The 23,810-nt window shown below is 50.3% G+C and overlaps 10 protein-coding genes across 10 annotated transcripts; 6 read left to right on the forward strand and 4 right to left on the reverse strand.

The window, feature by feature from the left end:
* Positions 1 to 739: 739 nt before the first annotated feature.
* MRS44_010622 (uncharacterized protein) lies at positions 740 to 2,322 on the reverse strand (the record flags this gene model as incomplete). Its single annotated transcript, XM_046284537.2, has 3 exons — positions 740 to 1,724; positions 1,773 to 2,226; positions 2,277 to 2,322. 3 exons carry the CDS (start codon positions 2,320 to 2,322, stop codon positions 740 to 742), a joined length of 1,485 nt encoding a protein of 494 aa, XP_046128349.1.
* Positions 2,323 to 4,020: 1,698 nt separating this feature from the next.
* MRS44_010623 (uncharacterized protein) lies at positions 4,021 to 5,177 on the forward strand (the record flags this gene model as incomplete). Its single annotated transcript, XM_046279640.2, has 2 exons — positions 4,021 to 4,314; positions 4,374 to 5,177. The coding sequence occupies 2 exons, from the start codon at positions 4,021 to 4,023 to the stop codon at positions 5,175 to 5,177; spliced, it is 1,098 nt and encodes a 365-aa protein (XP_046128348.1).
* Positions 5,178 to 5,668: 491 nt separating this feature from the next.
* On the reverse strand, positions 5,669 to 9,412 carry MRS44_010624 (uncharacterized protein; the record flags this gene model as incomplete). The annotated part of the gene is made up of 3 exons (XM_046284535.2): positions 5,669 to 6,368; positions 6,416 to 8,945; positions 9,079 to 9,412. 3 exons carry the CDS (start codon positions 9,410 to 9,412, stop codon positions 5,669 to 5,671), a joined length of 3,564 nt encoding a protein of 1,187 aa, XP_046128347.2.
* Positions 9,413 to 12,011: 2,599 nt separating this feature from the next.
* MRS44_010625 (uncharacterized protein) lies at positions 12,012 to 13,016 on the forward strand (the record flags this gene model as incomplete). The annotated part of the gene is made up of 5 exons (XM_046279639.2): positions 12,012 to 12,165; positions 12,218 to 12,310; positions 12,359 to 12,384; positions 12,433 to 12,700; positions 12,751 to 13,016. The coding sequence occupies 5 exons, from the start codon at positions 12,012 to 12,014 to the stop codon at positions 13,014 to 13,016; spliced, it is 807 nt and encodes a 268-aa protein (XP_046128346.2).
* A 454-nt stretch (positions 13,017 to 13,470) lies between these two features.
* Positions 13,471 to 15,008, forward strand: MRS44_010626 (uncharacterized protein; the record flags this gene model as incomplete). The annotated part of the gene is made up of 3 exons (XM_046272966.2): positions 13,471 to 13,963; positions 14,016 to 14,478; positions 14,531 to 15,008. The coding sequence occupies 3 exons, from the start codon at positions 13,471 to 13,473 to the stop codon at positions 15,006 to 15,008; spliced, it is 1,434 nt and encodes a 477-aa protein (XP_046128345.2).
* A 264-nt stretch (positions 15,009 to 15,272) lies between these two features.
* On the reverse strand, positions 15,273 to 17,779 carry MRS44_010627 (uncharacterized protein; the record flags this gene model as incomplete). The annotated part of the gene is made up of 2 exons (XM_046279638.2): positions 15,273 to 16,984; positions 17,050 to 17,779. 2 exons carry the CDS (start codon positions 17,777 to 17,779, stop codon positions 15,273 to 15,275), a joined length of 2,442 nt encoding a protein of 813 aa, XP_046128344.2.
* Positions 17,780 to 18,398: 619 nt separating this feature from the next.
* On the forward strand, positions 18,399 to 18,842 carry MRS44_010628 (uncharacterized protein; the record flags this gene model as incomplete). The annotated part of the gene is made up of 1 exon (XM_046281512.2): positions 18,399 to 18,842. The coding sequence occupies one exon, from the start codon at positions 18,399 to 18,401 to the stop codon at positions 18,840 to 18,842; it is 444 nt and encodes a 147-aa protein (XP_046128343.1).
* A 489-nt stretch (positions 18,843 to 19,331) lies between these two features.
* On the forward strand, positions 19,332 to 20,398 carry MRS44_010629 (uncharacterized protein; the record flags this gene model as incomplete). The annotated part of the gene is made up of 3 exons (XM_065620185.1): positions 19,332 to 19,407; positions 19,508 to 19,584; positions 19,664 to 20,398. 3 exons carry the CDS (start codon positions 19,332 to 19,334, stop codon positions 20,396 to 20,398), a joined length of 888 nt encoding a protein of 295 aa, XP_065476374.1.
* Positions 20,399 to 20,637: 239 nt separating this feature from the next.
* Positions 20,638 to 21,963, reverse strand: MRS44_010630 (uncharacterized protein; the record flags this gene model as incomplete). Its single annotated transcript, XM_046271377.2, has 3 exons — positions 20,638 to 21,620; positions 21,672 to 21,805; positions 21,860 to 21,963. The coding sequence occupies 3 exons, from the start codon at positions 21,961 to 21,963 to the stop codon at positions 20,638 to 20,640; spliced, it is 1,221 nt and encodes a 406-aa protein (XP_046128341.2).
* A 700-nt stretch (positions 21,964 to 22,663) lies between these two features.
* Positions 22,664 to 23,603, forward strand: MRS44_010631 (uncharacterized protein; the record flags this gene model as incomplete). The annotated part of the gene is made up of 3 exons (XM_065620186.1): positions 22,664 to 22,747; positions 22,792 to 23,009; positions 23,060 to 23,603. The coding sequence occupies 3 exons, from the start codon at positions 22,664 to 22,666 to the stop codon at positions 23,601 to 23,603; spliced, it is 846 nt and encodes a 281-aa protein (XP_065476375.1).
* Between the last annotated feature and the right edge of the window lie 207 nt (positions 23,604 to 23,810).

Here is a 23,810-nt window from a genome sequence, read left to right on the forward strand (position 1 = left end):
AGTCGAAGCCAACCTCTCAGTATCTCATCTACTAATAAGCCCAGGTTGATCTTGAGTACCACCTTGGTATGATAGAATGCCTGAGTGAAGGCATCAGCGTAGCTCTTCACTCCATAAAGAAGCAGAATCTTCCTTACCAGAAAGAAGAAGAAGAAGAAGTCAATAACATTAAATAATCCGTAATGCCCATATTCCACAGATATCACGTTCCAATCGGTGCGCTCCACAATCTCATTTGGCAACACAACGCTTCAAATCCATCTCGCGCAAAAGATTCTGCATAGAGCGCTTCTCATAGTATGACCAACCTCTTCAAGCAGGTCTTTCATCTTGATACTCGGATTCTCATTCGTGACGACATCGTAGATGCGATCGCGTTGCTCCTCGGTGAGCTTCCGCGGCGCGCCCGCCCGTGGTAGACTCGTGTTGTTAAAGCCACGCTTAGCTGCGCGTAAACACGTTGCTTTTATCGTGGAGAGGGGAATTTGGGGTAAAAGATTGTGTATTTGTTTGTAGGTGTTGCCTACTTGTTTTAAATCGCAAATGAGAGTCCGTTGGGCTGGCGATAGCTCTGCCGCGAGCCATGGTGACGCGTTGTGGTGGTGTTGGATGGTTCAGGGTTGTGGGGGCCGAGCCCACCAAAAACACCTCGGAATGATTCCGAATCCGCAGGTACAACACCACTACACTCTAATCTTCAAGATAACAAGGAATGAATGAACTCTGTAATACTCTGCATCTAAAGTTTTGGTACACTGAGCTTGACACATTTCACCTGCGTCCAATCATTCAACGCATCCTGTCCCATCTCCCTACCAAACCCGCTCTGCTTGATACCTCCAAATGGAGTATTCGCATGGATGCTTCCCCACGTGTTGATGGTGACGATGCCGACCTCGACCTGCTCTGATACGCGAACGGCCCTGGCAATATCGTTTGTAAAGATGGACGCCGCGAGTCCATAATCTGTGCCGTTGGCGAGGGCAATAACTTCCTCCTCCGTCTTGAACTTGGCGATGCTTGCAACTGGGCCAAATACCTCTTGCTTGATGATGGTGGCATCGGGTGAGACATCCACAAACGCTGTGTTGGGCACATAGTGTCCCTTGGCCGACAATTTCTCATCACTGCCGTGGAGAAGCTTTGTTCCCTCCTCCTTAGCCTTGGTGATGAATCCCAAGATGCGGTTCTTCTGCGCCTCGCTGATGACGGGACCCTTGACCGTCTCCGCGAGGAGAGGATCTCCAGCCACCGCATCCTTGGTCCTCTTTGAAAACTCGGCAATGAACTTGTCGTAAATCTCCTCTTGCACGTAAATTCGACTCCCGGCGACGCAGATCTGTCCATTATGAACAGTGATTCCAGCTCCAGCCCATAAGAGAGCATTCTCAAAGTCAGCGTCCTTGAAAATGATCGCAGGACCCTTTCCACCCAACTCAAGGCTGACTCTCTTGAGGTTCGAACGCGCCGCGCTGGCAAGAATCCCTCGTCCCACGCCTTCGCTGCCTGTGAACGAGATCTTTCTCACATCGGCGTGATCAGCCAGTGCCTGACCGGCAACACTTCCAACACCGCAGAGGATGTTGATGACACCGGGAGGGAAGCCAGCCTCGGCGATGAGTTGTGCCAGCTTCTGTCCGTAGAGAGGAGCAAGTTCTGGAGTCTTGATGACGAGAGTGTTTCCGGCTGCGATGGCCGGGCCAAGCTTCCAAAAGGTAATCATCCTGGTCCAATTAGCTTTCAGCCACGATATGCCAACTGAGGTAGCTCACAGAGGAGAGTTCCATGGCACAATAGCGGCACAGACTCCAATAGGCTCACGACGCGTATAAGAGAGTGTCTGATCGTTCTCAATCGATTGACCATCAAGCTTATCCGCCCAGCCAGCATAGTACCGGCAACACTCGACAGCCTGTGTAACACTCAGTCCCATGGACATGGTGTACAGCATACCGGCATCGACGGCCTCAATTGACGCAAACTCCTCGGCATTCTGCTCAATGAGGTCACCTAGCTTGTTGAGGAGGGCTCTGCGCTTTGCGGGGCCAGTCAAGCGCCATGTGTTCCTGAAGGCGGCCTTGGAAGAGGCCACGGCGCGGTCAACATCAGCGGCCTGGGCTGCTGAGAGGTTGGCGATGGTGTCGCCGGTGGATGGGTTTTCAATGGCGACTGTCTTGTTATCGGCAGCAGGGGAAAACTTGTTGTCAATGAAGAGGCCAGTGGGGACTATTAAAGGTCAGCTTTCATGCACACGTCAAGTGTTGGTGTGAGCGTACGGGTGATCTTCCGGCCACCGGCGCCGACAATGGTAGTTTCAGCCATATTGGGAGTAAATGAAAGTGGACTAGATAAGATGGGTATCAGATTTGAGTATCAGATGGAGGGTCCGTTGTGAGTTTATACATTTCAACTCGGAAGTTGGCCGGAAAGATTCGAACATGAGTCGGAATCCGGCTCCTCCACCATCTTAGTTCAATCCCTTGGTAGTATTATGACGTTAGCCTTATCCATATCAATGCGCAAAAAGCAGACACGTTCCCAATGTCAGCTTACCGTCAACGCTCACAGAGGAACTAGCTACCTCAACCCACAATGATATCCATGTTAAAGGAGGCTCAGGAACAGCTCATACCATGATCACCCCCACAAGCAGCGTCTTATCACATACGCATGATGGCAAAAGCAATGATAGAGTGCTTATCTCCGAGGCTCAAGAGAAGAGGGGTCGTTTTGGGCGGGGTCCTTGATTTCAAAGGAGGTCAAAGTGTTGAAGTCGTTCCGGGTCGGAAATATCGGAATCATCGCCTAACGGCTCATCCCGTCTGAGTCACCATCAGCCAACTAGCCTCATCAAATGCAGAAATACTACGCGAACTGTTATTTCACCAAAATTATCTATATTTTGGTGTCACCACTCACAATCACGAAGCCAAGAACAGCATAAGAATGCCTGTTTGAGTCATGGTCTTTAGTAACACGCATCGTACAATGACCCAGTTGCGCTTCTCCTATGTAAACGAACCCTCCAGACGTCGATACCCCGTGGTTATATAGCTAGACAGGGTAGTTCCCTCGTTTGCCGCAAACATCCTTAGCACGCGAAAATGTCGTCAAGCATGTGGTGAATTCCAGTGTTGCTCACACGGGCAGTCACGAGGACTTTCCCTGCTGGAACAAGGACTATCCCTTGGTTTGGTACTGGCTCAACAAGGCAGAGAGTGAGCGACGAGTCCGAGAGGCGGGATTCGCCAGTTGGGCGATCTTGCTCCCGGCCTTCTTCATGTCAAACTTCTGCCAGCCCGACTGTTCGTTCATGTTCCCTGAGCTGGCAGAGGGACACGAGATCAGAGCTTCTTTCCGGTCAGAAACTCGACTCCATCTTGTCGTGTCGAGGTCGCTGACATTGCGCGTTTCGCGGCTGCTTCATTTCATGAACCGTCTGAATATGCTGGGAAGGCTACCCCCTTTGCTTCCGAGGCGTTGACTCTCGCAGAAATTGCAAGTCATCTATCAGGTAGAGGTCGTGTCCTTGACCGAAGCCGATGCCCGGTGGTTGAAAGCTGAGGTTCGCGTCGTGATGGATGCGCAGATTTGGCAACGGGATGTGGGATATAATGTCGACTTGGAGATTGTCAAATCACATGGAATTGTCCTTACCTCGTTTGCAGCCATGTTGCAAAGAAAGGGGCTCGGTTGGTAATTGTAACCCACACAACTGCCATGTTTTCTTTTTATGGAACACAATAGACCACCATGCCAATGGCAAAAGTAGAAGATACCTTCTGCTAATGCAGAGGCATCTTGGGCCTTATATGCTGCTGCTCAATACTTTTCTAGCGCGGTGCAAATGTATTGGGAGGGGGTCTCGGCGGGTTCGGCACTAACAAGAGTTGCCGAGGCTTGTCAAGTTGCCTCTCCACACCCAAGGCAAGCCCAAATAGAAATGTGATTTATTGTCACAAGCACCAGATCAAATACTTCTGTCCACTCTCACCCTTGACCATCATTCCATCGTCCACTATGGCCTCCCTAGAAAAATTTGCTCGGCTGTCGTTTCAGCAAGCCATGGAGCTTACAAGACTCCCAGACCGGGAGTCTGGTACTGGGAGCGTCATGCTGCGCTTCATGAATCGTCAGCCACCCTGGGCGACAGGTAATGCGCTGCCATGGGAGGCCAGTGCCATCCCGAGGCCACCTCTCACCAAAGTTGCCTTTGGGGGAGTGGTTTATGCACAGGCTCCTCTTGCAGCAGCTCGTGCAATTGCCTCAAGAGCCGATTACAATTCAGACAAAGATCGTGCATTTGGGATACATGTGAGGAAGGGCCCTAGATACCTTCCCGAGAGATTACATGCTTACTCGCCTTGCTATAGTCCATCCATGCCGTCTTCACAAGCCCCGGACTTATCGACCGCCCCTTCGTCTTTGAGGTGTCTGAAACCCAATATGGACGGTCATTCGCGACTCTTCTTGTTAATGTCCGACAGCCCACTGAGCCCTCCGCTTCGCCGGCTGGCCCATTCTCCGTTGAGGACAGTCAAAGGCCCCTTTCTGCCCCATGCTTAACCAGCATTGTCACTTTTCGTCGACCCTCGTCAACAACAGAAGTAGCCCAGGGTATCCCGCCAAGCAAACGCTACCATGACATCCTCACCTCAAAACTTCCTACAGAATGGGAGCCGTGCCCACAACTTGACATAGACGTCTTCAGTCGAGCATTCTCCGAAGTTGGGCATGGGACATTTCCAATCTTGGATATGCACAAGGTGGATATGACGCAGTACAACTCCACCAGGGGAAGTGGCGAGCAGAAACAACTAATCCTATATCGGCCCCTTTCTCCTTTACCGGAAGATGACATTAATGCTCATGTTGTCTGCCATGCTTTTGCAGCTGATCGAAACGGACTTATCATGTTTGGCAATCACCTTGGCTATGGATCCAGCCTTGGGCGAGCAGCGACCTTGAGCTACTCGTTTTACGTCCATGTGAACGCTGCAGATGCCATGTTTCGTGGAGATGGATGGTGGATATTGGAGATTTCCTGGCCACGGTACGAAGCAGGGAGGGCAGCTATGTCAACACTCATCTGGAGCCCTGAAGGGAAGCATGTTGCAACAGCATACCAGGACGGAATTCTGTATCCGGCACTCCCGTCTGCGGATACCAAACTGTAGGGCAGGAGATATGTTTTGAACCTTTTTGAGAGCCTTGCTTGAGCACCATTTCCTCTGGTGTTGTCATCTACATGTTCACTGCGCTAGCCTGTTTCTTTAGAGTGGATAGACCATACAAGATAGAACGTGGGTTATACTGTAGAAAAGTCTACAGCTTTAGGTCTACAGGGGGCTGGACTGTCAACAGGAATTAAAGAAAGCCATGCTAACCGCCCTTTTCGAACCTATGTGAACGCGCTTATGCCAGTTCGGCCACCAATGGAGTATGAATTACCAAAGTGGGAAATCCAGCCACTCTTTGGGCCTAGAGAGAACTACTGCGAGTTGGAGAGCATCTATTCCAGACAAGAAACCTAAGCACAAGAGAAAAAGAGAGAAAAAGACTGAGATATTCAAGCCCAACTACGCCAACCAGATTCTATACCAATACCCAACTCCAATATCTATACACCAAAAACCAACCCGCCAACCTCCCAAACCTCTGACTTTTCCTACCCTTCCGTAAGCAACTTCTTCAACTCCGCAAACCGCACCGGCTTCGGCAGAAAAACATCCACACCAGCAGACAAAACATCCCTCCTCGCATCAGCACTAGCCAACCCCGTCAACGCAAGAACCGTGGTAGGCTGTATCTGATTCTCGCGCTCCACCTGCCGTATCCTCTTTGTGGCCTCTATGCCGTTCATCACGGGCATGCTGATGTCCATGAGGATGTAGTCGAAGCGTCTTTTGGAGTTTAGGTTTCGCGAGGTGAATTTGTCGAGTGCTTCTTGGCCGTTTTCGGCTTCTTCGTAGGTGAATTTGCATTTCTTCATAAACATTACGAGGAGTTGAAGGTTGATCTTGTTGTCGTCGACGAGCAAGACATGTGTCGTAGTTGACTCTGTGTCTTGTTTCTGGTCACTTTCCTCTAGTTGGCCGCCGTCTTCTGCCAACAAAGGTGTTTCTGGATCCAGAGGCGTTGGAGAGGGCAATGGCAGGGCGGTTTCTGATGGTACTGGAGTAAGGTCTCCTTCGTCGTCTGGAGTTGATTCGGCTGGCACTGCTTCCACTGTTTCTACTTTGACGTCATTTATTGGTGGTTGTTCAGGTGGTGAAGGTAGACTGTCTTGTGCACTCTCGCTCTCAGCAATCTCTTCAATTCTCTGCAAGCAACGCTTGAAGACTTGAGCCAGCTTGCGTGGACCGCATCTAACACATGTAAGTTACTACTTCAGTCATTGTTACAGGCCACTTACGGTTGTGGGACAACTTCAATGATTTTGGATAGTTCAGCCAAAGTCTTGGTTTGTGTCCTCGCTATTTGAGCTGCTTCCTCTTCCCCTGCACAGATAATGGCGATGGGAATCTTTCTATTCCGAGACGGGATAGAATTTGGACTTTGGAAGCGATCCTTCAAGGTTTGGATGGAAGGTGGTTCGCAGTAAAGATAAATATCGGCTTTCGAGGCGTCGACATTGGCATCCTCTTCTTTCACAACCTCCATTTCGAACCAGTTGGTGCAGGTCTCGATGAGAGTCTCGTTTCGCATCCGGATTTGTAGCGCCATGGAGGGGGACAAGTTACGTTCGCCACTACCCAGGAGAACTAGGCGTCGTCCTCTCGTTTTTTCAACGATACCACGCACCGTCTCATCCTGATTCCGTGATGAATTCGGAGGAGCCGGAATGAGCCGCAGACGAACGTCGACTTCAGTGCCCTTGTGTTGCTGGGATTTGACTTCGAGGGTTCCCTTGAGTGAGTCGACGATTTGCTTGACGATGCTCAATCCCAATCCAGTACCAGGTTGGAACGAGTCTTCTTGACTGAACGGGACGAAGAGGCGGTTTTGCTGAAACTCTTCCGACATGCCTTTGCCGGTATCCATCACTTTTATCACGACGTCGATTTTGGATTTTTCCGCCGTCTCTTGACCCCGAAGTGAAACGAGAATGAATCCGGAAGACGTGTACTTCAGGGCATTGCCAAACAGATTCATGATGACTCGGCGGAGAGCACCCGGTTGAGTACTAACCATCCAAGACGTCCGCGGGCAAATATCCAACAAGACAGAAACCGGGCTGCCATTGTCATCTGAAGGCTGGAGATGCTTGAGAGTCTGTGAATCAGCTAGCGAGGTTTCCTCTGCACTCGGTGAATAAATCCCCGGAAGCCTCTTGAAAGTGTGACCAGTCGCAATGGCATTTACCACCTCCTCGACCAGGACCGAGAGGTCAACGGCGGCGGACATGTTCAAACTCTCTAGTGAGCCAGAGGAGAGACTTATGAGTCTGCTGTGCTTGCCACCTCTTCTCATCTGTGAACGACCAAGGGTGTTGATCTTGCTGTAATCCAAAACATGATTCAATGTGTCAAGCAAAGTCTTTCCGCACGTCAAGACAGAGTTGACCAGACCAGCTTGGTAAGAATCCGTGATGGTGTCTTTGAGAAACTCGGCAGCACCGAGAATTCCGTGGAGTGGACTTCGCAGCTCGTGACTCATGCTTGCAATAAATGTCGTCTTTGCGGCTTCGTTCTTCTGGGTGTTGATTCTTCCAACCTCGCTCATGACGCTGTTGCCAAAAGCACGAAGGTACGAGAGATCCTGGTCGAGATTCATCATCTGACCAGTGACTGAAGTCCATAGAAAACAGCCTCCAGCGAGTTTGTCCTCCACGTGGTCGAAAAGAGGCAAGAAGACGACTGATTTCGCGCCAGGGATCTTCTTGAGGAGCTCTTTGTGATCCATCTTTGCTCCCCTTCGTCGTTTTCCTCTTTCGCCTGGGTTTTCAGAGCCAGCCGTCGGCTCTCGATCACTTGCGCTATCATCATCTGAAGAAATTCCAAGGCCCTCGTCCGTAAAAGAAAAGGTCTTTCCCTTGGGGAACAGGGAAAAGTACTTTTCTAGAGTGCCAAGCGAGAGGGCCGGGCCCTTCTCAATCTCAGCGTGTACCTTCTCGTCGGCAAGCGAGTACGAGAGTATCTTGCACGGTCTAGCAGCTGGCGATGCATCGGAATCAGAACTATCGATGCCAAAACCGTCAGAGCCAGAGGTGATATGCGGAGATTGATCATCTTCGTCGGACAAGAGGCCGTTTGTTTTGCCACCACGACACCTCTGTCTGGCGTTGGAAGCTGTCGCGCCAAAGATAACAACGCCATCAGCTAGCGTTGAGCTCCTTAGCGTGTCTGCAGCCCTGAAAAACATTCTTGTAAGCCGGTCTCGTTTCTGCTGGCCTCCAGGTGAGGGACAGCCAGCATCAATCTTGGTGGAAGAAATCCTCCTCAGAAGCGGCCGTCTCGGTGACGTGATAGATATCGCTGGCGGTCGCACTACAGAAGAGCCCGTAGCTTGATCGTCCTTGGCGCAGGTTGGATCATCGCCAGAGCAGCCCTCGATAAAACAGGCCAATCCACGCACAATTCGCTCTCCCTTGAACCGATCGACACGATCGCGCGCCCATTCCAAATGCTCCATGACAGCCTGGGCAACATTCTGTATAAATTGCAGATCATCGATCGATAGTCCATCGCGAGGTTCGTCACTGCACACGGCGTAGGTGCCAATCTTGTGTCCTTTTCTCGAAAATATTGGCACTCCGGCGTAAAATCTTAGACCATCGTCGGCCTGTACAAACGGTCGCGTCTGGAAGCGGGGATCGAGTCGACAGTCGGGGACGATCATACCGGCCGTCGTGTACATCTCGCCATCGGGGTTGCGGGCGGTGCAAGTCTCGGTCAGGACGTGCTCACAGGGTCCTATGCTGCGCGAGAAGACAGAGGTTCCGACTGATTGGAGTCCGGTCAGCATATTGATCTAGGTCCTAGTGACTGTAGGGTCTTGCTATGAGGCGGAAGGGCCGGGATTACTCGCAGCGCTCAAATGGCGACTGCCAGGCTGTCCTGGGGAGATTCTACGTACGAAACAAGTCATTCTTGGCACCGCCATCCAGATCCCCCAGGCTGAGGTTGCGCGTCGCCTCGGCGAGGACAGTCTGCGTAGAGGCATCGATAAGCGATATCAGAACGTTCTGCGCATTCAGTCGCAGGACCGCCAGCTGAGCGAACGCGCTGAGGGCCTTGTCGGACGAGGCTTGAGGCGTGTGGCCCGGCAATTCCCCCGCCGCTTCAGGGTGCGAGGCCACGATGTTGTCGAGGTTGCGAGCAATCTTTAGTGACGAGCCCTGAGCTACCTGCCAGCTCTGGAGATAGCCCTGAACCTCTCTGTCGCGCTGCAGCTCTGAGGAGCTCGACATTGTGTCTGCCGGTGCATATCCTTGTGGTGTTGAAGAAGTGTTAGGCAAAGCCGTGGGTAGAAAAGTAGTGTCATCGCTGTTTTCCGCGGGCGCCCGTGAAATTGAGCCAAATTGCGTCACCCCCTGTCTCGGCACTTGGTTTAAAATTACACCGTCCGACACCGTCGTAAGAGCGTCTTTGCGTCTAAAACGTTTCCAGAATAGTCTTATCCATGGTCCAGAACACAGGCGATCCTGGGGTTGGGCACCAAGTCCCTGGATCTCTCGGCCGGGTGTGCCCGGCTCGGATCCATCCGGGTTTGAGATCTGTCAACTGAATGTACATGAAAACCTCCAATACTCCCATACGAGGGCGAATACTGGAGATAATGATCTTGAGAACGAGTATCTGGAGTAGACAGGTATGACAACATACAGGCAGTCAGACGTGATGATGAAGACGCTAAGCCACCATCCAAACTCTGAGTTCAAAGTCCGACTAACTGTTACTAGAAAGAGAGTTTGGCGTAAGCAATTCTTCCGTCAGACTTCGCCTGGAAATAACGGCTAAACACCCTCAACCGGAGCAAATTCCACACCTTTACCCGATCCATACAGTCTCCCGCTGACAAAGCCTCGCCAACCAATTTATATCATCCATTCTTCTACTTTAAATGACAAATAAACGGTTTTTTGGCCTCCGCCAATATCTGTATCCCATCATCGATATTGGAAGCTTGTAAGCATGGCACCAAGTACCCGTCATCTGCCTCAAGCATTGGGAGGAGTAGCAATTTATGAGCATAGCGTCGAAACAGCCCGGGTGTACGTCCCGGGTCCTTCTATCTGCTCTTCGGAAGGCAACACTTTGTATCTGTCATCGGATCTCCGTAGCTTTCAAATTAGCTACATTATCTGAGCACCTCTTTCTTGGACTCGTTTGCGGCATGCCTTGCTCGGACTACCTTTGTTGTATGTCCCGATCTTGTAGACTAAAAACTCCTTGAAAGAAGAATGGTCTTCGTTCTTAGGTTCAACTGTTTCTTCCATGATTGCCCGCCAAAGGGCCTCGATAGCTCATCCTAGATGAATGGGTCAGGTGCAATCGAGATTCAACATCGAGCAATGCTTCAAGTTTGATGTGTGCATCCCGCCAAGCATCACCGAATCAAAGAACTGATCCTTTATTTAGAAAAACGCGTTAAATACAAGCGATCAATGTCACACTTCTTGGATTCAGTAAACGCAGCGCCATGGCTTTGGTTGATGCGTTGACATGGATCCGAGTAGGGGCTCCCATTCCAGATTCAACAGGTATCAGTCAACTAGAACCTAGACGATTACTCTGCAGATCAATCTGACCGCCTCCCCAAGATGGTCTGGTTTCCATTATGGATAGCACATCAAAGGAGTGCAATGGAGACATGTGGCAGCCTCAGCCTACGAATACCATACCATGTCGGCCCAGCGAATTGACCCAAACCGGTGGGGATACATACTTGCAAGCCTTGATTTCAGATCTCTTGATTCGTTGTATCTTCTGAATTGATAGGGTAGGGCGCTCGCACGCGGACAATCATGTCTACATTTACTTCACTGCAATTTTAACCCACCTCAAGAGCCTTTGGCGAGCCCTGTCAGCCGAATCCTTCACGTATGGTCTGCGCCCTCCTTGAGCAGAGCCTCAACGACATTTAGTCGCCTATTCTTAGCTGCGTAATGCAATGTTACCTTACCAAAGATACGATGCAGAGATTTTCTCCCGCCTCGCATGCATCGCATCATGTCTTCAAGCCTCCCTTCCTCTGCGGCCCAGATCAGCCTCGTCTCGTTACATCGTTCGTGCCACTAATGAATGTCTTCTTTAGCAGAGTCTTCAACGGTACAGGGCTGTCCGAGCTGAGTCATTACCTTGGGGAGGCTCCTAGTTTCGTATACGAGCCTTCCGTTTATGACTTGCGGCCTTCAGCAGGGGAATTTATCGTTGGAGCTATCTGATGTCTTGTGTGGGTTGATTTTGAGAACCGTCGCTACGCGGAGTGCAGGTCTTGTCAGAATTCCATGATAGTATGCTACAGGTCTCATGCTCTGTAAGCACGTCTGCAATGGGAGCCTTATCACTGCTTTGATTGACATGCAACTGTACGCGTATTTCGGAGTAAGCTGGGGTTCGGCGTAAGCTGGAATTCGGAGTAGACTAACGTTAGAATCCGGAAAATGATACGCAGCCAATGGGGATTTGCTGACCTCAAGGCAATCAGCCTAAAGAGGATGTTGACGGTGAAAGGCACTTCAGGACTTTGACTACCCCTTCTGCAACTGAAGCGTATTTCATCCGATAGGTCAAGTTCCTGGATAGCCGGCAATGAATTGTCTACCGAGCGGAATAGGCTTCCGATCTGATGGCCGGCCGTGACGCTACCACCTGCAGAGGGCGCGAAAAACAACCTAAGTAGCTTGATCTCCAAGTTGCCAAGCTCCGCATCTCGGAGAGAGTCATGCTAACTCCGGCCGCTTGTGCTTACTTAAATTCCCATGAGTCACGTCCAGCATGGGACACCAAAGATTAAATTCATCTCAGTTCCTTTGTGATCGTCGTTTTGATTCCAACATGTCAAAAATGCAGGCTGCAAACCGACTTTGGACTGCCCTGAGCAAGGGGCAACAGTCCTTTGGAGCATGGCAAATGATACGAGGAGCTAATGTTTCTCGAGTATTGGCGAGGACTGGAGTTGATTGGGTTCTTGTTGATTGCGAGCATGGAGACATTGACGGTACAAAGTTGTTTTTCTTTCTTGGTTCCGGGGTTGCTGACGAACGTTGCAGATGGGGCAATGCACGAGGCAGTTCCAGCCATCGCCGACGCGGGAGTTTCTCCTATTGTCAGACCACCAGGCATGGAAGGATGGATGATTAAGAGTCAGTACTCCTCTTCTGATGATAAGCAAGAAAGCTGACCGCCTCCAGGAGCCTTGGATAGTGGAGCCCACGGGGTAAGCAGACAAGTAATTCGGCATCATTGCACCTCCTAACACATCCAGGTCCTCATCCCTCTCATAGAAACCGTGGAAGAGGTCAAGAGAGTCGTAAAGGCCGCCAAGTTCCCACCCCAGGGTCGACGAGGCTTCGGATCTCCCTACGCTCAGCAGCGATTCAACCCATCTCCAAACTTTATCGAATATCTCCATCAGGCCAACGATGCCACGTTAGTTATTGTCCAGATCGAGACCAAGGAGGCACTGGAGGCTGTCGACGAGATTGCGGCCGTGGATGGTGTTGACGCCCTGTTCATTGGCCCATTCGACCTCGGTAAGCCTCCCGAATCCCCCAGAGCCATTCATTGAAACTAACATGCGTAGGAAACAACATTGGTCATCCCATTGTTAGCAGCGAGATGGCCCCTCAGCTGAAGGACGCAATTGCAAAGGTCCTCGCAGCCAGTCACAAGCACGGCAAAAAGTGTGGCATCTATACGTCGGGAGGTCAGCAGGCCAAAGTCTTTGCTGATCAAGGGTTCGACATGATCAGCGTCGCAACTGACCACACCTCTCTGGACGATGTTGTGAGGGGACATTTGAGCATTGCGAGTGCTACAGCTAAACCCGACAAGGGGGTTTCATACTGAGACAAAGGCTTCGAAATGTATGGCAGTATTTAGATCGATATCCCTCCAACAGAATATATTTGGCAAGAGCGAGACGCTACTACAATAAAGGGACAAAAAGTGCTGCGACAAGCGATGCGAGCCTATCAAGCTTTCTCTTTTAAGAGCCGTCCCAACTTGGTTCAGAGATCTCGGATGTTCCCAGCGACATCGCAATGCATTTTTCTGCTCTCCAAAATTAACCAAATGTGGCTAAGATCGCTCCGACAGTCTGCATCGGCTTCAGCTTCCGAGCCCATGGTAAACCCAACGGCTTACTCCAAAGCGTTATCTACACATGCACCCCGCAGCCCAACTCATCATCGGATCATGCTTCATTATCCGAGGTAGATAAGGATCTACCTACTTAAATCAGAGGGTTGTTCATCTAGGTTTTCTCCAAGTATAGCCTATTTCGATCTGGCCAATATTCAACATGCGCTTTCAGGTCGACATCCTCCATCTTGATACATGCCTGGCCCTGTTGGCCTTCGGAGCTGTTGCCCTGGTTCTTTTTGGTGTCGTTCAAGCTCGACTGCGACGTGACAAACTGCGTCATGTTGACTATTCTCAACTACAACGCCATGGCTTCACAGCAGGAACAACGAAAAAGAGTGCCTCGGACTCGGGCTACACATACGTTTTCCCTCCTTCACAGCGAGCTGCAGCCTTTCCCAATGACGCGGCTGCAGATTTAACATCCGGCAGCAAGCACATCCTAGAGATAGGCAAGGACTACAGACTTGCCGGCCCTTCAAGCTACATCTTTAGCAGCTTCTCAGTCAGAGAAGTCCTTTCTTTGGGAGATTTCCCAGACTATGCGAAGCTATCTGGCGTTCCCCTGCCGTCCCCTCTTCCAAACTTCAACGTGGATAAAGCTCTTCCACGGCCTTACCGACCTTTGAGATGGGTGTACCACCAAACTATGGGTATGTATAGTATCAAGTGAAGTGGCCTTCAACTGACAGAAGCTTTATACAGCCTTCAAGAAGATGGACCCCGACTTCTGGATCGAACTAGAAAGCACATACCGAGAGCGAATGCGACAACGCCAAAAGGTCTGCGCAAAATATGGCAAGGAAGTCATACAGGCTTTACCTGGCTCCGAGCTCGCCTGCAAAGAGCTGATGGAGATGGTGATCCAATTCATATGCACGCGTTACCCGAACCAGTTCCAACTCATCGGCACCACCTTGGTCAACCACATTCTTGGGACAAAGCACGACCTCAAGGAGCACGAACCTCTCCACATTCTTCGTGACAATGTGCCTGAGGACTTTGCAATCATGCTAAGGGATGAAAAGACGGGTCATTATATCTTTAGAGCTGGCATCATTTGCTCCTCAATTGGCTGGAACCTGAGGAGGAAGATGAATCAAGACCTTGATGTTATCCACAGACCGGTTCCCGAATACAAGGAAAAGATGGGATTCAGCATGAACCGGTAAGTAGCCCGACATTTCGGCTTGACGCTTGGTATTAAAAAAGGCACTCAGGTTCTTCAGCAAGATGCCAACATCCAGCCCCATACAAAGAGGTTCATGGGGGCTCTCTCAAGGCCAACCGCTCTATCTACCAGGCGACCCAAGCAAGGCCAGCCTCAAGTACCGCGACGCACCCAACCCCTCACTAAAGCCCGATGACATCTTTTTGCGAACCGACTGGCAGACACTACGTCGTCTTCCCCTCTCCGGCGCCGTCGTCTTCAACTTCAAAGTTCTATTCACGCCAATCACAGAATTCGAGGATGAACCGTACATACCGTCCCTGATGCTCAAGATCCTAAACGATGGGAAAGAGAACCTGATGGAACACAAGGCGACGCGGCATGTGGAGCATGTTACTAAACCCACGTTGGAGATGTATGAGCGTCTTCAGATCGAGAAGGGGTTGATCCCTCGTGACTGGGAACCGAGGACTTTGGATGAAAGTCCCTTCTTTCCTACGTGGGAGAAAAAGTGGCGAATCGGTTGATAGGTTTGAAGCTGCAGGTTGATGACATTAATGTAGATGGGATTCCAACTGTAACTCGTGGCTTTGGCAGTGGGTTTCTCAAGCAACCCTCATAGCGGTAACCAGATCAACTACTTATAATCACTTTAAATCACCAGTTTCCAGACAGTATCATTCTGAGATGCCCATCGCAGCAAGTTGACTCGTTCATCAATCCACAACCCATAATCCGCCCCCCATTTTGGCACACGCATTTGCTCATCCCAAATCCCATGGCGTGGCTCTTCAGCAAAGCACAACCGTCTCCCACACCGGAGCGCAACCCTTCCATTTATGCGCACCCACATAGCCAACTCCCACCCGGCGAACAACACACAGACTTGGTCCGTTTCTCTCCACCAACATGACATGCAACCGCCACTGGTCAAAGTCGCGGAGGTATTTAGCAGACATTTTACGTGCGGACGAGCCCGCCAAAGCACCGCATATGACAATCACGTCTTGCTTCTCCTCTGTGAGCTTCTGACTCTGAGGCAACGCGCCCTGGATCATGCCTATTCGCTCCCCGTTGGAATCCAGAATCAGCATCTGTTCTACCAATTCCCCTCGAGAAGTAGTGTAGGAGCGTTGGCCAAGCATCACTCTAGCCACGGTGGTGTTGAAAACCAAAGAGCCAGGGATACCAGAAGCGATTTTGCAAGCCTCTGGGTCCAATGTGGTGTGAAGTAGTGTCTGCCACTGATTGTGAGGGCACTCTCGCCACGTCAAGCTTGTTCTCTGATGGCCCGAGAGGTACTTTTTGCTGATGTTTTCGACAGGCGGTACATCGTCTCTACCTCTGAAGTCCTCGATAGCCATTTCTGCCTCCACCCACCACTCCTGTGTCTCGACCTTCCGAAGACCTTCCTTGGCATCTTGAAGGTAAAAGTAAACAAGACTGATGACACGAAGGCAATCTTCTTCGTCTTCTGTGATCCATCCGTAGTCCACCTTACTGGGTGAGCTTGCCCAGCTCCAGCTTGGAAGATTCGCAGGGATGTCAGTTCTCATCTCGATGTTGTCAGAGGCAGTCCACATCAGAGCCTGCACGAGAAATTTTTCTGGGAGACAAAAGATAAGACGAGATCCTAACACTTGACCAAGAATGTTCCCAATGCCGGAAAAAGCGTTCAAGACATCGGAGCCGAAAGAGAGCTGTCGCGAAGTGTAGTTTGCCACCCAGTCAAGGTAGTCTTGTAGAGACGTGTTGTCTGTGATGTGGTAGTTGACGCCGCTGCCGATGTCAGGCCATCTGTAGAACCCAGGCAGTTCCCTAAACTCATCCTCCGGGGCCTTGTCCTTGCTGACTGACAGGCCCATGTTGGCCCTTTGGTGTGGAGGATAATGTGCAAGGTCCTCACTTGCACATCCCAAGCAACACTCGAATAGAACCTGATGCTCAGTGATATAGAGACGACGGGTGGACAAGACTCTTTCTTGAAAGGTCCAACCTCTGGTGTTCCAAATGGAAGTTTCAGCAGCAGATAGCCCGCGTGGCTTGATTTCTCTCAACTCTACTTCGAGTTCGTGAGCTGGCTTGTAGACTGATGAAACCCTCGATCGGCCGACGAGGCCCGGAAGTCCCCATGCTTCCTGTCCACTGAGGGCTGCCATGATGGTAAAGTTTGCACATCGATATATGCTGTCCATGCCGCGTATCTGGCCGTGCTTCGAATCCGGGTCGTCCTGGATGATGCAGAACCGGTCGATCCAGAGATAGTCCTCGCCAAGCTGCTTGCAGAGCAGCATCGTGTCCGTAATGATAGGCGGCAAAGCAATCTTAGCGAGACCACCCGGTTTTTCTAGCGTCTCACGATTGCCTTTTTCAAGCTGCCCACGTTCAGAGTCCTTTTCTGGCGGCCACCGATAGCTCAGTGCCACATAGGTCAATGCAGATGTTGCTACTTCCACACTCATTGTGTTCAAGTTGATCACTCTGAACCCTCGAGGCAACTCATCTATCATAATGTCAGTTGAGAGCTCAACAGACTTTGTTTTTCCACGCCACGAGAAAGCTACTGACCCAGCTGGGTTTGGATGTTCCTTCTGCACTCTGCTCCATGAATCTTTGCACAGCCTTGAAGCCACTGTTTCAACAATGAAACATCAAATAAGGGGACTTCCCATGGCTCCACGCTCTTCAGATAGGACTGTAGGCCGTTGCGTCCATACCGCAGACAGAACTGAGGCGTCATTTCGAACTCTGCCGGCCCATCTTGAGCTGTGGTGGGCACTATTGAGGCCGCCGGTTCTATCTTGACTACCAAACCCATGAGAAGGCGAACGATGCTCTCAGATGGATCCGATGTGTCGATACGATGCGAGATGGAATCCGATGGATCCCCAGTATCGTGATCCAGAAAGTACGGCCCATTGTTGCGAAAGAGAACCTGTGAGGTTTGAGGAATGCTCATCTGCGAGACTCGAGCGGCGATTGCTGTAATGGCCGCTTTGCAAATCATGCACTGGACGCTTTCTGCAACGTTTTGAGGGAAACCAAACCCCTCCGGATAAGGCCACCATTGGGCGTAGGAGTCGATACTGTCCCATATCTGGCACTTTTCGCAGAGAAGAGGGTTCTTGGGTCTGTCGTCTGTGTCTTGAGCCATTTCTTCCGTGCCCGGTCTGTCTGAAGCACGAGATATTTCACGACTCGAGATGAGAGGGGAAGTATCAGAGCTGAGTGTTTTTGCCGGAATTTTCAGCTCCTGCAGATCGTCCGCCTTGGCCCAGGCTGAGCTGGATGACTGCATAACAGTTAGCCAATGAACAGCGTTAAGGAACGCCTCGTCTAGTTTCACTGTCTGCCTTGCATTGAGTCCTGCGTCCTTCTCTACAATTCATTTTAACTGTATATGAAAGAATTTCAGGGACCTGCTAGCGCGTTATGGCATCTTGGCTTTCGAGGCTTGAAGTATTAGGACGGGCCCGTTGGTGTACTTCAACAAGCTTTTCTTTCCCATCTGTCGCTATTTGAGTAGTAATACTAAAGATTATAAAAGTAATGACTGCTCAGATACAGCCTATGTGTTTCTTCGTTTCTCAATTTCTACTACCATGATTGATCAAAGATGATTGTCGTTGTAGGTCAACTCCGAGGACTCCGGTGTCAAATTACCGCATTAGGAACTCATGACGGAAACTCCGCCGGAGCACAAATATGTCGCTCCGATGATCCCTTGGAGCTATTCAGAGAATGATTTGAAATTATAGTGGAATGATGATGACAAATTCTTTGTATCATATTCAACGTTATAAACACCCGTCAAACTACTTAAAGTCCTCAGTCATAGTTTAAACTTCCATCGTTTTTAGACTTCTCATTTCATTATTGACATCCATCATCCACGAATAAGCAAAGCACAATCCAAAATGTCTACTCAACACACGGCAAGATCAATCCTCGAATCCTTCTACGCAGCAGAACGCATCTACATGTCTGCCCCACCCGAAGAGCGAGACTTTGCCGGCATGGCTGCCACACTATCACCAGACGTCCACCTCGAGCAGTCATCCGGACTTCCCTACGCGGGGACCTTCAAGGGACCCCAAGGTTTCCTGGACTGGGCCAAGAGCATGGCCGACTACTTTGACGTCGTCGACGTGCAGAACCCCGAGATCTTTGAGAGGGAGGGGTCAGAACGGATTATTTCGCTTGGAAACTTGCACTTGAGGGTCAGGAAGACGGGCGAGGAGTTGCATTTTCCGCTGTGCCAGGTTATCAAGGTTGATCTGGAGGCTGGGGTCATTACTTCCATCCAGCCATTCTACTGGGATGTGTACGAGTTGAACCGGGCTATTGGGCACAGGCAGTAGCTGCAACCAAGTTTCTAGGTTGCAGCCAAACTCCATGGCGCCAGATATACCTTGCTTCAGTGGAGCGGAGAATAGGATAACACATGTTTTTTAGGCGGTTCAGCCACATTCCACATGAGGCATGCAAGGTGATCTTCTGCGCTCACAGCGACTGTTCAGCTTGGACTTGGCCACAACATAGACAATACCATGACCCGTCGCCGCTCCCTCGTCGGGCAACCCGTATCTGAACCGGATAATTATGCCGATAGATTCCATTCATCCCGAGTTTAGCATGTCCAGTCTTGGCCTTCCTAATCCACCATCCGGACAATCATGCCCCACTCCTCCACTGCGGAACCATCTGATAAGGTAGTTTACCGCGATCCCGCTGTGCAGATATATAGACATACTATTTTGAAGACTATCAGGTATCCTTATCTCCATCATCACTTGTGTCGATCTCGAAAACTGCTGCCCCTCTATCTCCAAGCCGCTCTGCCTTCAACAATGAGTCCATCCACTTCATCAACCAACCTCTTCGATGTCAGCGGTATCGTGGCTGTAGTGACAGGTGGAGGCAGTGGTACGTCAAATTTCCTCTCTAGAACATGATTCAGTCATTCTTGCAATGTGGTCATGACAGTCTCGATTTCTTCAAGTGTTTCAAGACTAAACTTCCCCAGGACTTGGACTCTTCATGACTCGTGCATTGGCTGAGAACGGTGCAAAGAAGGTCTACATCATCGGGAGGAGAAAGGAAGTATTGGAAAATGCAGCAAAAGAGATTGCAAGTCTACTCCTTGTTCGCCGAGGAGTACAAACCTGCTAATACGTGTCAGGGTCTTGACAATGTCATTCCAGTCCAGTGCGACGTGACGAGCCGAGACAACCTCAAAGCTACTGTAGCATTCATCGAGAAAGATGTTGGATATATCAATCTGCTTGTCGCCAACTCTGGCATCTCTGGTCCTTCTGGCAACGTGCCTCCAGGGGCAAGTATCGCTCAACTCCAAGAGACTCTGTTCAACATCCCAATGGAGGACTTCACGAACACCTACCATGTCAACTGCACAGCGGTGTTCTACACGACTATTGCTTTCCTCGGGCTCCTCAACGAAGGCAACAAGAAGTCCAACTACCAGGGTGGCAGGAGTCAAGTCATCGCCACTAGCAGCATCGGAAGCTTCAACAGAAAGATTACAGCAGGTTTTGCGTACGGTACCAGCAAGGGCGCCACAACTCTGATGATGAAGATTCTAGCCACGTATCTAGTGCCTTACCGAATTCGAGCCAACGTTCTCTGCCCAGGCTGTGAGCATTCTTTCACATCTCAAGAGGCATGTCTAACAGTTACAGTGTTTCCGACAGATCTCACAGAGGGCTTAATTAAGGGTGATGACCCCACTGCCGAAGGAACCTTTCCCTTGGAACAGATCCCGGCTGAGAGAGCCGGAAGACCAGAAGACATTATGGGACCGTTGCTGTACTTGGCCTCGCGCGCGGGAGCTTACTGCAGCGGCAACTGTGTTATCACAGATGGTGGTCGTCTGAGCGTTACTCCTGCTACATACTAGATTCGTATTGAATGTCTTAATGAAGCGATTTTGGTGTCAAGCAAAGACAGTCAGAAGAATACACGCGTCAACTACCAAGGGTGCATTTACCCGCTCCGCAAGCCTGTGGGAAGGGGTACATTCTTAAGACCACTCAGCGGGCGAGGAAGAATTCTCATGTGAAGTGGAGGCAAGTCATGGAATCAAATCAATTAAATTAGAGAAACTGAAAGTGATATGTCCAAACTGATACAACTCTACTACTCGTATTTCCGAGTAGGCCGGATGCCGAGTCCACTCTTCTCGTATGCCATGTCAATCATCCTCATATGCCCGATCGAATCCTCTCCAGACACCCAAGTCTGAGTCTCACGACCCTTGACCTTGTTGACAAACTGCTCAAGCATGTGTCGGTATGAGATCCAAGTGTCCTCCCCAGGAAGATCTGCAAACCTTCCACCCGCCTCCTCGAAGGTATACGCCTTGTGGGATTCCTTCTCTTCCCATGTCTTGATCACCTTTCCGTTAGATCGGATGGTGTATCTGTCTTTGATGTCGATGCGGTGCCAGACAATGCCGTTGAGGAACCCGTAGAGCGTCAACTCCCGCTTCAGGACCTTTTCCTGTCCGCTTGGGAGAGACTTGTCAGGGACAATGACTTCCTTGTTCGTGACGGTCACACTTGAAGGAGTCCAAATGCTGCTACCACGGACCGTACTCTCAGTTTCAGCAATGGCTCCACTGGGGAAGCGAAACTTTGCTTTGAAGGCAATGTCGCACTTCTCGCGTCCTTCTCCTGGGAATGTCTGCGTCTCACAGCTCAAGCACTCGGTTGGCTCGGCTCTAAAAAGTTGGCGGATGGCAGCAAAGTTGTAAGTGCCCATGCAAATCATTGCACCGCCGGAGAGATTGTAGTCAAAGATGATGCCTTCCTTGCTTGTAAAGTACCACGGAAGCATCGACTGAGAGTAGATGTGTTCAATGTCATCGGGATTGACAAAGGATAGAAAGTACTGCCATGAGGGGTAGAACAGGGTGTGAAAAGCTTCGAGGATGACGGGAGCATTAGGTTGAGAAAGATCAGGTAGATTGAAGAGTTTCTCAGCTTCATGGGCGTTGGATACGCATGGCTTCTCGATGAGTACGTGCTTGCCAGCCTTGATGCAGCGAACAGCCCACTCGTAGTGGAACGAAGTGGGGAGAGGGATGTAGATGGCGTCAATGTTCTTGTCGTCGAGCATCTCTAGTCAAAGCATCAGACCGGGTCACGGGGAGGAATTGTTTCAAAACACACCTTGATATGAACCTTTGACCTCCGGGATACCGTTTGCTTTGGCGTACTCTTCGGCCTTCTTGCGGTCACGGGCCGCTACAGCCTGGATAACAATCTCAGGGTGTGACTTGGCGGGAGTCAAGAGGGACATGTGGCTGGTTTCTGTTAGCCTTTTTTCTCAGGTTTGATCCGAGGCAGGTCACCCTTACGCAACGTTTGCAGCGCCCAGAATTCCAAGTTTGATAGCGTCGTCGCGTTTAGCCACCACAGTTGGGTAGAAGGCTCCCACAAGTCGGCCAATGATGGATGCCATGTTGTCAATCTAAAGAGGTAGCAGTCTCCATCGGCTACTTTTCAGCATCAAGGGTTCACTTACTAGTTGGCATAGGCTAGCATTAATGTGGCACTGTTGGGAAGGAAGAGCTCCGTGTGTATAACAGAACCACCAGAGTAAACACAATGTGGGAGATGGGGCGGGCCTGACGGGAGGAAGAGAAATGATCAAAGAGTCTATTAAGTAGTAATAAATAAGTAATGGAATTAGTGGGTTCTTAACGCCGTCATACTTATTTACTACACCTTCACATCATCGCCCTGACACATAATCCCCTCCTTGTCTGATACTCTCTCATAAAAGCAATCATATTAGCATTTTCCCAAGAGGGAATAGTATATCTACGATTGAACGTAATTAGCATTCTCCTAATACGGCCTAGTATCGAATTCCAGCTTACAAATTGGACAATGGCTTGAGGATCCCTGGACTCAAAAGCCTCCGGTCTGGTGCCTCGGAGGGTTTCAAACCAACCACAGAGAGGCCATGGCTTTCGCGAACAAGCGATCCAAAGCCCCAGAGTTTGTTGAAGGGCAGGGAGTTATCAACCGTCCGACCGGGTTTCCAGCCCCCAGCCAGGCTTCATCTAATCTCTCCTAAATCTCACTTGCCTGCCTAAACACGTCCCTTTGCGTGAACGCCATTAGCATTTCCCCAGTTAGGAAACGATCTCTTCACGATGACTTCCGAGTCTCGATCTTTTCATTTTGTCAGCGTCAGCAATCCATCCACCTCCAACATCTCTCGGCAAGGCCGGTCTTTTGTAACTGGCAATGTCCGAGCTGGCTCTTCCTGGTCCACCAAAAGTGCAAAGCCGCAAGACAAGAGGAGGGCCAAGAAGACAGCGAGGACCAGAACGGTAGTTCCGCTGAAAGACCGAGTCCTTCGCTCACAGACAGAGCAAGACGACCCACCTCAGAGTGTCAAGATAGGGAAGAGACAAGCATCAGAGGTGCTGCTAGACTTCTGGACTACGAAGTCTCTACGCAGTATATCCCCGAGACCACATGGGGTCTCTATCTCCGGTGCAAACGATAAAGACATCCATACCTTGTTAACATACTGTTCGTGACAGACACCTAGGTGCAACCACACCCAGTCCAATGCTGAGGCTTGTTATCGCAGTTGACTCGATCCTTTGTCCTGTAGCCGCAGCCAACATCTCCAAAATTACGCACGAGCAACTCAAGAACGACTGGATTAGACCGTCTTTAAATCATGCCGCGTCTACGCATGCCATCTTGGCATTCACGGCGCTTCGATTATCCATGGCGCGTCCAGATGTACCTTACTACGTCAGATTTGCTGAACGCCAAAGACTCCTCGCCATAATGGCGATGCGGCGAAGTTTGGAGCACGCTGATGAAGCAACATGTAATGAGAATATCACGGCTGTGTACAATCTCATTAGTTTTGAGGAAACCTTGTTCCTTCCCTCTCTTTCCTACTCTCGGAACAAGACACTACAGCCTGATTATGCGCAACTCAAGGCTCATATCAGTGGCCTCAGGCAAATGGTTGCTCTACGGGGTGATTCTCAAGTCTCCGTCGATGATCAGTGTCAGAGGGCAGAGCCAACTTTCACAGAGCAAGTTCATATCTCCTTTGTCAAGCCCTAATAGCATAGCTAATTCTTGGGCCGTACAGTGGTCTCACGTCAGGTAGCATCGGGCTACAGATGAAACTAGCACTGCCCAGGGGGTTGATGAAACAGATCTACAGCTACCCAGAGTCTTCTTTCTTCTTTATCGAATCGACGCTCAAGGTTTCTGGCTGGTGCAAATCTGGTATCCATCACGGGCTTCGCGAGTTCCTCATAACTACCA

Source organism: Fusarium solani (assembly GCF_023522795.1).
Source record: "Fusarium solani strain SB1 chromosome Unknown bctg00000006, whole genome shotgun sequence".
Lineage (NCBI taxonomy): Eukaryota > Fungi > Ascomycota > Sordariomycetes > Hypocreales > Nectriaceae > Fusarium > Fusarium solani.